The 11,979-nt window shown below is 43.1% G+C and overlaps 1 protein-coding gene across 1 annotated transcript in view; it reads left to right on the top strand.

Annotated features, from left to right (window-relative positions):
- LOC102479080 (zinc finger protein 432) overlaps positions 1–11,979 on the top strand; it is a 44,243-nt gene that overhangs the window by 16,481 nt on the left and 15,783 nt on the right. Inside the window, 1 exon segment of the mRNA XM_006157741.3 lies at positions 2,984–4,617. Coding sequence (XP_006157803.2) covers positions 2,984–4,617 — 1,634 coding nt within the window.

Raw genomic sequence — 11,979 nt, forward strand, 5'->3', positions numbered from 1 at the left:
GCAAGACCAAAGATTGGATTGTTGAGTATAAAAGTTGTCCACTAAATGTGAATGATGTTTTTGAAAAATAAGCATAATGGCCTACAAACTGAAGAAGAGCAAACTTAGGAGAAGGAGTCATACAAAAGAGTCTGTCTCCATTCACTTTAATTCAGATACTGAAGATCTCACATTCTTTTTTTCTTTTTTTTTTTTTTAAGAATTATTTAACTTTATTTACTATTATTTGACCAGAGAGAGAAAGTAAGCTACCAGGTCTGGGACTCGAACCATAGTCAGCCATATGGGAGTCCAGCACCCCTAATAATCATACCACCTGCTGGCCCCAGATCTCACATTCTTAGATGTCTCGTTCTTACATGCCAGGTAACAAATACTGCCATTTGATACACCTAAGTTTACATATTTCCCTGATCTCTGATGTCAGAGTTTGGCTCCTCTAAAAGAGCTTAAAGAATTCCAGGGACCAGCAGTTAGCGTAATGGCTATGTCGCTGGACTCCCATGTAGTCGACCGCAGTTCAAGTCCTGGACCCGGTGGCTTAAACTCACGCCGGGCGCGTGTGCATGTGTGCCCAAGATCCCAAGAGGAGAATGGAGGAGAGGCGATTGCGGCGTGGCCATCCCCCCTGGGGGGTGATTTCTTGCGTTCTATCTCTCTGTCTCTCTCTGTCTGTCTGGCGAGCGCACGCGCCCTATAGCAAAAACCTCTCCAAAAAAAAAAAAAAAAGAATTCCCAACCTGAGAACCAGCAGATGGTGTAATGGTTAAATCACTGGACTCCCACATAGTCAACCTGGTTTGCGTCCTGGACCTGGTACCTTAAAACTCACACCAGGCGTTGGGACCAGTAGGTAGTATGGCGGTTAAAGCCCTGGACACTCACAGCCACATGGCTGACCACAGTTCAAGCCTTGAAGCTGGTGGCTTGCTCTCACTTTCCCTCTCTCTCTGGTCAAATTAAAATAAATGAATGAATGAATAAATAAAACAGTTCTTTTAAAAAAAAAAAAAATCCCACCTGGCACATGTGCGTGTGTGCCCAAGATCCCAAGAGAAGAATGGAGGAGAAGGGCATGTGATGTGACCATCCCTCTTGGGGGGTGATTTCTCATTTTCTGTCTGTCTCTCCAGCAAGCACATGTGCTTTATAGCAAAAATCTCTCAAAAAAAAAAGAATCCTAAACCTGTACATGATGGTATATCTAAAAGTTTGGTTCTGTATATTTTATTATCTTTCAGTCTACAGGTCTTCCCAACATGTCATTTTGTTCTCTTTAATAACATGCGTACCTTATTTCCACTCTCCATTTATACCTCCAACCAGATTCTTGGTGCCCATACTGCATATCTGAAGTTTACACTTCATGATATGTACTTTATTCTATACATTCTGGACTTCAGCAATATTCTCCATCTCATTATAAGAAGCTTCCACCTACCGAGTGGCTCAAGCCATGTAGTTCGTGAGTAATCTTTGATTACTCTCTATTTTTTCTTTTTCTTTTTTTAAATTTCCAAAGGGCATGTAAACTCACTAGAGAGAGAGAGAGAGGTAAGAGAGAGAAAGCACCCCACATCCTCTAATGGGGCATAATCATGCCACAGGTCCTTCTGTTCCAACTCTCCATCCTGCTGGGACTTTGTGCATGGACACACATTAATCCAGCATGTTTTTTAAGCTGCTGGAGGCAGGGTTTCAACTGTGATAACCATGGGATCCAGCTCCCTTAAACTCTAAGCTACAGGACTAGTCTGATGACTCACTTTAAACACTCTCCCTGTTGACCCCATCATTTAACCTTGTCTATTCTTTATGAAAATATATCACAATTTTCTCTGCTTCCCACTATCTTCACTCATTCAGATCACTTCCAACTATCTCCAACTCCCTTGTTTTATTCCTTTCCTTCTGGGTTACTCAGTTTTCCCTAGTTAGAATTCAAAATCAGTTGTGGCTGGCAGGTGGCATGGTGGTTAGGGGCACTGGACTCGCATGTGGCCAACTGTGGTTTGAGTCCCAGACCTGGTGACTTGCTTTCTCTCTCACTCTCTCTTTCTCTCTCTTTCACTCTGTCCCTCTTTAGACAAATTTAAATAAATAAAGTTAAATAATACTAAAGATAATTTTGAAATCAGCTGAAGTATGGCATATTCTATATATCCCAAACACCAGCAGAATACTTTGAACATGGGAGCCATTTTTTTTTAAAGAAGTATTTAATTATCATTGTTATTTTCAATTTGACCAGCGTGAGACACACACACACACAAAGAGAGAGAGAGACAAAGTGAGAAAGCAAGTCACCAGGTTCAGGACTCAAACCATGGCTAATCATGTGGGAGTCCTGAGGCCCTAACCACCATGCCACCTGCCAGCCCTTCCCCTTTTTTAAAGAATTGTTTTATTTAATTTATTGCTATTAATCAGTTTGACCAGAGACAGACACAGAGAGAGAGGGAAAGTGAGACCAAGCCACCATGTCTGAGACTCAAATCATGGTTGGCCATGGGAGTTGAATACCTTAACCACCATGCCACCTGCCAGCCCCATGGGAACCATATAATAAACATTTACAAAATCTATAAATACAACTTTTATCATTTTAAATCATCTGTTTCTTCCACCTTTGTGGTCCAGTGTCTCCTCAACTTCCATAGAATGTTGTTTCTCTAAACCTTCTTTGTCTCTTGTAAGAATGACTTCCTTGTATCTTTTAATATCTCTATGTTTTGTAAGGTTCTAGTTAGAAAACAATCTGTACAGATTATAAGCTACTTAATCTTATTGTACACTAACTGTTTTTACCTTTTGGTTTGTTTAGATTGTTCTTTACCAATATGTAAGCAGTAAGTAATTGTTTTTGTACTGTTTTCATATGGTTGTCACTAAAGAACTATTATTTTAAAATACCAAATAACTTTTAAAATTTCTTAATCCCAAACAAGATTACAGAAATATTCATTGTTCTATCTTTTCCTAGAAAATGGCAAAGATAATCATCTGCATGGTCAGTTGAAAGATCAAAGAATTCTGAAATGTATAGAACAATATCATGAACATAATACATTTGCAAATATTATTCCTCAAAGCAGAAGTCATTGTCCTACCAAGAAGAATCATGGTACATTTGAGTTAAACGTAAAAGCTATGAAGTCACATGTAAGTTTAGTCAACCAGAACAAAGACAGTGGAATTAAGAACTCTATTAAATTTAATGGAGATGAAAAATCGTTTCTGCATGGTAAATGTGAAGAATTTAATTCTGCAGTTAAATTCCCTACAAGTGGAAAAGCTAATAGCAATAAATCCCAACTCATTAAACATCAGATAACTCATGAAATAGAGAAGACTCATGTATGCAGTGAGTGTGGGAAAGCCTTTGCCAAGAAGTCTCAGCTTATTGATCATGAGAGAGTTCATACAGGAGAGAAACCTTATGGATGCAGTATGTGTGCAAAGGTGTTCTCCAGAAAGTCCAGGCTCAATGAACATCAGAGAATTCATAAAAGAGAGAAATCTCTTATATGCAGTGAATGTGAAAAAATCTTCACTATGAAAAGCCGTCTGATTGAACATCAGCGAACTCATACCGGAGAGAAACCCTATGTATGCAATGAATGTGGAAAAGGCTTCCCAGGTAAGCGTAATCTCATTGTACATCAGCGAAATCATACTGGAGAGAAATCGTATGTATGTAATGAATGTGGAAAAGGCTTCACTGGGAAAAGCATGCTTATCATACATCAACGAACTCATACAGGAGAGAAGCCCTACATCTGTAATGATTGTGGGAAAGGCTTCACCACGAAGCACTATGTCATTATACATCAACGAAACCATACAGGAGAGAAACCATTTATCTGCAATGAATGTGGGAAAGGCTTCACCATGAAGAACCGTCTGATTGAACATCAACGAACTCATACTGGAGAGAAACCTTACACATGCAATGAATGTGGAAAAGGTTTTCCCAGGAAAAGTAACCTCATTGTACATCAGAGAAATCATACAGTAGAGAAATCATATCTATGTAATGAATGTGGAAAAGGCTTCACTGTGAAGAGTATGCTTATAATACATCAGCGAACTCATACTGGAGAAAAACCCTATATATGCAGTGACTGTGGGAAAGGTTTTCCCTTAAAGAGTCGGCTGATTGTACATCAGCGAACTCACACTGGAGAGAAACCTTATAGGTGCAGAGAATGTGGGAAAGGTTTCATTGTAAACAGTGGACTGATGTTACATCAGCGAACTCATACTGGAGAGAAACCCTACATATGCAATGAATGTGGAAAAGGTTTTGCCTTCAAGAGCAATCTTGTTGTACATCAGCGAACTCATACTGGAGAGAAACCCTTTACGTGCAGTGAATGTGGAAAAGGCTTTACTATGAAACGTTATCTCATTGTACATCGGCAAGTTCATACAGAGGAAAAATCCTACATATGCAGTGAATGTGGAAAAGCCTTTGCTATGGAAACAGAGCTCATTTTACATAACCAGGTTCATACTGGAGAGAAACCTTATGCATGTGATGAATGTGGTAAAGGCTTTACTGTGAAAAGTCGTCTCATTGTTCATCAAAGAACTCATACAGGAGAGAAACCCTTTATATGCAGTGTGTGTAGAAAAGGCTTCTCCTCAAAAAGAAATCTTATTGTACACCAGCAAAATCATAATGGAAACAAATCCTAACAATGCAATGAATATAGTATGCCTTCAGAAAGAAAATATGTCTTCTACAATGTCAGATTTCATACAGGATCAACTTTGTGTGTACTGAGTGTAAAAAATCCTATTCATACACTATCAGTCTCTACCAGGGATTTACACAGGAGATAAAGTATAATATATGGGGACCAGCAGTTAGCATAATGGCTATGTCGTTGGACTCCCATGTAGTCAACCGCGGTTCAAGTCCTGGTCCTAGTGACTTAAAACTCACGCTGGGCGCGTTTGCGTGCGTGCCCAAGATCCCGAGAGGAGAATGGAGGCGTGGCCATTGCGGTGGGGCCATCCTCCCTGGGGGTGGGGGTGGGGCCTTCCCCCCGGGGGGGGGGGGGTGATTTCTTGCTGTCTCTCTGTCTTTCTGGCGAGCACATGCACCCTATAGCAAAAAACTCTCAAAAAAAAAAAAAAGTACAATATATGAAAGGAGATCAATGAAGGGAAACCTTCAGGCTTTGATTCTTTGATGCACACAAGGTAAATCAAACTCATACAAGGTATAGCCCATGGCAGCATATGCTGGATGCTGCTGCTAGGCAGGCTGAAACCATAGCCAGTCAAGAGACTGATGCAGGAAGATCTTAAGCTTGTGGTGTGACCAGCATGGGCAGCAAAGCAATACCCTGTCTGAAAGAGCTGATGTGATGGTATGTGCCTGTGGTCACAGCTGCTTGGGAGACTAAAGCAGGAGGATTGTAATATGGCAAGACCCTCTCTAAAAAACACCACACACAAACACACACATACACCCCACACATACACAAAAGCATTCATGTGAGACATTGGATTCAGTTATTAGGAAGGGGGATAATTTTTCTCTCATTTGTTGAGCTTTGTTAAAAATATGACAATATGGGGTCAGTAGGTGGTGTGGTGGTTAAGGTGCTGGACTCCCACATGGTCAACTGTATCAAGTCCTAGATACAGCAGCTTAAAACATGCTGGGCCTGTGTGTGTGTGTGTGTGTGTGTGTGCACGTACCCAAACTCCCAAGAGGAGAATAGAGGAAAAAGGGTTGTGTCATGGCCATCCCCCCAGGGGTGATTTTTTTACTTTCTCTCTGTCTCTACAGTGAGCACACTTACCCTATAACAAAAATCTCTTAAGAAAAAAAAGGCAGTGCGCACAAGATAAAAGTATAAATTGAGACACAGGGTCCTTACTTGGAATCTGGACTCATTTACATAGAAATGAGCCTCTTAGGGGACAAGTAATGTCAGTACTGTGAACTCAAACATAAGTTTGCTCCTAGCATACATGAATATAGTAGGTGTAAAGTGCCCTGTGGCTAGATTTTTGCCTGGAAGATTATGGAATTTGCATAGGTGTGAAATATAATGAATGCAAAGAATGTGCTAGTGCCTTCAGTGACTGAATACCTTATACCTTTTGTATGCCAAAACATGCAGGAATAAAAAATAACCTGATACAGTCAGTGCAGAAAAGTTTTGGTGAAAAATTTATAAGGAGTTACATGTCTTAAAAAGTGTACAGTATGATAAATCTGGTTTTGTTTTGTTTTGTTTTTTGGGGGGGAGGTTTTCACTATAGGGCGCGTACACTTGCCAGACAGAGACAGAAAGCGAGAAATCAACCCCCAGGGGGGATGGCCACACCACAATCCCTTCTCCTCCATTCTCCTCTCAGGATCTTGGGCACACGCGCACACGCGCCCGGCGTGAGTTTTAAGCCACTGGGTCCGGGATTCAAACCACAGTGGACTACGTGGGAGTCCTGTGACATAGCTGTTATGCTAACTGCTGGTCCCAACAGTGAGATAAATCTCATAACTGGGGGAGAGCAGGGAAAGTCTCCCATGGGAAGAAATTCCTAGCTCAATGGTCTTGTTAGAATGTGGGTGAGCTTCTATGCAGCAGTGACACAATGATCATGGAAATGCCTTTGCCCAAATACAAAACCTTAATAGTTGTCAGATATTTCACATTGGATTAAAAATTTAAGATAACAATGAGTATGGCAGGATTTCAGTGATAACATTGTGTCTCATATCTGTCATTTATTCATACAAAAACAGAACTGTTTTGAACACACTGAATGTAGAGTAATTTGTGCACTGTCAGAAAATTCATTAAGTAAAGCCTCGTGAGTTGATGCATATTAGAGAACTTTATATTGCAAGTCAACTCATCATACATCAGATGTCCATTTTGGGACAGGATACCAAGGGCCATATTCTCAGTGATTCCGTAATTTTAAAGTAGATTCTCATCATTGAGTTTTTTGTTTATTTTTATTTTTTGTTGAGAAATGAGGGTGGGGGGATTTGGGGCCAGATCTCACCATGTTGAGGATTCTGCTTTAGCCTCCCAATCAGCTAGAACCACAGGCAGCTACTACTATGTCTGGACTATTTAAATCAGGCTGGGAACCAAATCAGGACCTCCCATGCAGGCTCACTCACTGCATGTGGTGTCTTTCTGCTTATAACACTGCAGCTAGGCCAGTGATTAAATTTTAGTGTTACATACAATGCAGGAGTGGGCTATACCCACTTTCTATTATAATATGGTTAGCTTTTGCTTTTTTTCATGTTATATTTCCTTTTTAAAAAAAAGAATTATGGGACCAGCAGGTGGCATGGTGGTTAAGGTGCTGGACACTCTCACATGGCCTACCATGGTTCAAGTCCTGAATCCGGTGGCTTCTCTCTTCCCCCCAACTCCTGTCAAATTAAAATAAATGACTGAATAAATAAAATTAAGTAAATAATTCTTTTTAAAAAAAGATTTTATTTAACTTTATTTATTTTAATGTGACCAGAACATGAGAGAGAGATGGAAAGTGAGATAGCAAGCTGCCAGGTCCAGGATTTGAACTGCAGGAGTCCAGCACCCTTAACCACCACACCACCTGCTAGCCCCTCCTGTTTTTTAAACATCTGGTAATTTTTTAAAAAAATAATTATTCATGGGACCAGCAGTTAGTGTAATGGCTATGTCACTGGACTTCCATGTAGTCAACTCTGGTTCAATTCCCGGACCTGATGGCTTAAACTCATGCCAAGTGCGTGTGCGTATGTGCCCAAGATCCTGAGAGGAGAATGGAGAAGGGATTGCAGCGTGGACATCCCCCCCTGGGGTGTGATTTCTGGCTTTCTGTCTCTCTGGAAAGTGCATGTGCCCTGTAGCGAAAAACCTCTAAAATAATAATTATTATTATTCAATAATTTAATTTGACCAGAGATGCACACAGAGTAAGAGCCACCAAGTACAGGACTCAAACCGTGGTCAGCCATGTGGGAGTGTCCAGCACTTTAAACACCATGCCACCTGCTGGTCTTCCAACATCTAGTAATTTATTATAATACTGGATTGTCAGAAAAGTCATGACCATTTTTGCATAGAAAAATGACTTTTCCGCCCCCACAGTTGACTTGAGCATCTGTAATGGTGACTTCAATCTCAACTCCTAGTTCAATTCTCCTTTTTTTTGGAGAGATTTTCGCTATACGGCGCTTGTGCTTGCCAAACAGACAGACAGAGATAGACAGAGAGAAATTACCCCCCAGGGGGGATGGTCATGCCAAAATCCCTTCTCCTCCATTCTCCTCTCGGGATCTTGGGCACACACACACACACAACGCGCCTGGTGTGAGTTTTAAGCCACCGGGTCCGGGACGCAAACCGCGGTTGACTACGTGGGAGTCCAGCGACATAGCCATTACGCTAACTGCTGGTTCCCTCTTAGTTCAATTCTAATGGAAGAAGTCTGATTAACAATCTCAGAAGGGTGTGCAAATCAATGAGTTCCTTGTGAATTCTCAACTGGAAAAGACCCCCATGTCTTAGAACCTTCACCACAGGTGTTTTTCTTGTAGCCATTCTCAAAGTTTTGGTAGACATCTAAACTGGTCCTTTCACTTTGAGATTTATTTTCTTTGCACTTCTGATCAATTCAACACACACCTTCTCCAGGGACTTTTACACTGAGGCTGGTTAAGGTAATTCAGTTAATGGCCTCCTATGGCTCCACGGTGTTTTCCCAGTATCCTTAATACATGACTTCCTAACTTGTTCCTTGACAAGAGTGAACAGCAGTTAAGAAGAGAGCTCATCAACTCTGCAGCACCTGTGTCTGCATCTTCCTCAAAAACCTTTCTGCCTTTTTTTTTGGGGGGGGGAGAGATTTTTGCTATAGGGTGTATGTGCTCGTTGGAGATACAGACAGAAATCAGAAATCACAACCCCCCCCCCAGGGGGGATGGCCAAATCACAATCCCTTCTCTTCCATTCTCCTCTTGGGATTTTGGGCACACACTCCACCCAGCATGAGTTTCAAGCCATCTGGTCTAGGACTAGAACCACTGTAGACTACATGGGAGTCCAGTGACATAATCATTACACCATTGCTGGTCCTGCTGTTTTCTTTCTTCTTCCAAGTTTATTACAAAGTACCTTAAAAATGTCGCAAGTTAAGTCAAAGGCATATCATTCAAAGTAAAACACTTGTGACATGAAGAATTCTTTTAAGTTCTAATATTTTCACATTGCTTTGTTTTAAACCATATGCAGTGTTTGGTAGGTCACACTTTAAACATTTTTAAAGACATGAAATTTGTGTGTGTGTGTGTGTTTTAAGAGGTTTTTGCTATCGGGTGTGTGCACTCTCCAGAAAGAGAGAGACAGACAGTCCTGGACCCAGTGGCTTAAACTCACGCCGGCGCATGTGTATGTGCCCAAGATCCTGAGAGGAGAATGGAGGAGAAGAGATTGTGGTGTGGCCATCCCCCTGGGGGTGACTTCTAGCTTTCTATCTCTCTGTCTTTCTGGTGAGTGCACTCAACCTATAGCAAAAAACCTCTCCCCTCCCCAAAAAAAAAAGTGTACTGAGGGGAACCAGCCATAATAGTATTTCTCTGGGCTTCCTGCATCAGGATTCTCAAGCTTTTTTTTTTTTTTTTTTGAGAGGTTTTCACTACAGGGTGTGTGCGCTCGCCAGACAGAGAGAGAGAGACATAGAGACAGAAAGCGAGAAATCACCCCCCAGGGGGGATGGTCATGCCGCAATCCCTTCTCCTCCATTCTCCTCTCGGGATCTTGGGCACGCACGCACACACGCCCGGCGTGAGTTTTAAGCCACCGGGTCCGGGACGTGAACCGCAGTCAACTACATGGGAGTCCAGCGACATAGCCATTACGCTAACTGCTGGTTCCCTCAAGAAGCTTTTAAAAGGTGAATTCCTGAGTCACATCCTAGACTTCCTAAGTTAAAAACTCTGGGGATGGAGCCCAGGATTATGCATTTATAAAAATAACATTTTTATTTTTCAGTTTTGGGTTTTTGCTTTAGAACAGGTGTGCTCACTAGAGAGACAGAAAGAGAAATCATCCCCCAGGGAGGATGGCCATGCTGCAATCCCCTCTACTCCATTCTCTTATCAGGATTTTGAGCATGCACGCACACGTGCCTGGCGTGAGTTTCAAACCACCAGGTGTGGGACTCAAACTGTGGTCAACCATGCAGGAGTTCAGCACCTTAACCACTACACCACCTGCTGGCTCCTCTTTCTTTTTTTTAGAGAGATTTTTGCTATAGGGCATAGGCAGAGAGACAGAAAGTGAGAAATCACCCCCCAGGGAGATGGCCACACTGCAGTCCCTTCTCTGTTGTCCTCAGTATCCTGGGCATGCATGTATATGCGCCCAGCCTGAGTTTTAAGCTGGTGGGTCCAGGACTGAACCACTGTTGTCTACACAGGAGTCCAGCAATGCAACCATTACGCCATCTGCTGGTCCCCCTTTTTTAATTGTCAGAAGGTATGTGAACTCACCAGAGAGAGAGAGCATGCATGTAAGTTTCAATGGGGCATGGTTGCGCTGCATTTTTCCATTTCTCACATTCCCGCTTATTGTCTCTGTATCTCACTCTCCCCAGCAAACTCACGTGCCCTGAGGAAAAAGACTTCTTAAAAAAGAAGGATTTGGAGCAGGCATACATACACATCTGTTATTTCTCAAGCCACCAGGGCTTGAGAAAGGTCAGGATTTTAACCAAGGTTAGCCATGTGGGATTCATCTCCCTTAACCACTAGGCTGTAGGCTGACCTAATAAAAACAGCTTTCCAATTGATACTCTTTTTTTAAGGTTTTTGGCCATAGGGTGTATGGGTTCCCTTATAGTAGGAGGGTGGGGAGGGAAAGAAAATGAAAAAGCATCCCCCCCATGGGGAATATTCACACCACAGTCCGTTCTCCATTTCTCCCTCTTTTTGGGACCCCTGGGCATGGAGGCACAGGGTCTGGGACTCAAACCCCTTGTGGGCCATGAGGGATCCAGTTGTCCTAACAACTGCCACTGTCTGGCCCACAGCACTAACTTTTTTCTTTTAGGTTTTTGCCATGAGACATGTGCACTCACCAAGAGAAACAGACACAAAGAGAAAGTTATCCCCTAGTGGAGATGGTCACATGGTGCCCAGGACTGGAACCGCAGTCTTCCAGGTGGGAGTCCAGGGCGGTAACCACTATGGCACCTGCAGGCCCCAGCACTGACATTTTCTAATGCACTGTCTTTTTACTTGGAACTATGCAAAGTATGATCATTCACTCTCATAATGTCATATTCCAAATGCCCCACTGTCATATATTTAGAAGGAAACACATACTTACATTGACACTTTCCCGCCTCATCCCCTTTCCCACTGGGGGTAGGTAGCTTGGTACCTCATCCCATGCCAGTCTAACCAATTTATGGGTCACTACTTCTACTATGAGCTTCGCAGGTTCAATCTGTGTCTTTCTTGTAACCTATAAAGGCCTTACCCACTCCACACATTCCCTTCTCCTTCCCAGACCTGGCTTTACATGGCCACTGCTCTTGCCAGCTCTGGGACAGCACTTCCTCGGCTGCAGTGTCTCGGAGCTTCTACAAACATTGCTCAGCTAGCAAGTTACTCCCAGGCTGAGGGTCTTTGTCGTCCAGACGCGGGCCTTCCACTAAGATTGCGGCGCCCATGGTGGCCAGCCCAGCGCGCCAGCCTCAGACACAATGGGACCACGGGCGCCGCCATCTTCCTTCTCCACTGGGCTGCTGGATAACATTCCGCCCGCGCCATGTTGGCCTTGGGTCGACACCGGCCTCCGAGGACCGACACAGCTAGTCCAGCGTGGTGGAGCATCTCCTGACCAGGAGGGAAAGGCCTGCAGGCGGCGCGCTGTGGCTCAGTCGCTTCGCAGGCCCGATGGCCGCGGCCGCCGCCCGCGTCGCGGTGGGCGTGGCCATGCG

This window comes from Tupaia chinensis, unplaced genomic scaffold (genome assembly GCF_000334495.1).
Source record: "Tupaia chinensis unplaced genomic scaffold, TupChi_1.0 Scaffold000559_1, whole genome shotgun sequence".
NCBI lineage: Eukaryota > Metazoa > Chordata > Mammalia > Scandentia > Tupaiidae > Tupaia > Tupaia belangeri.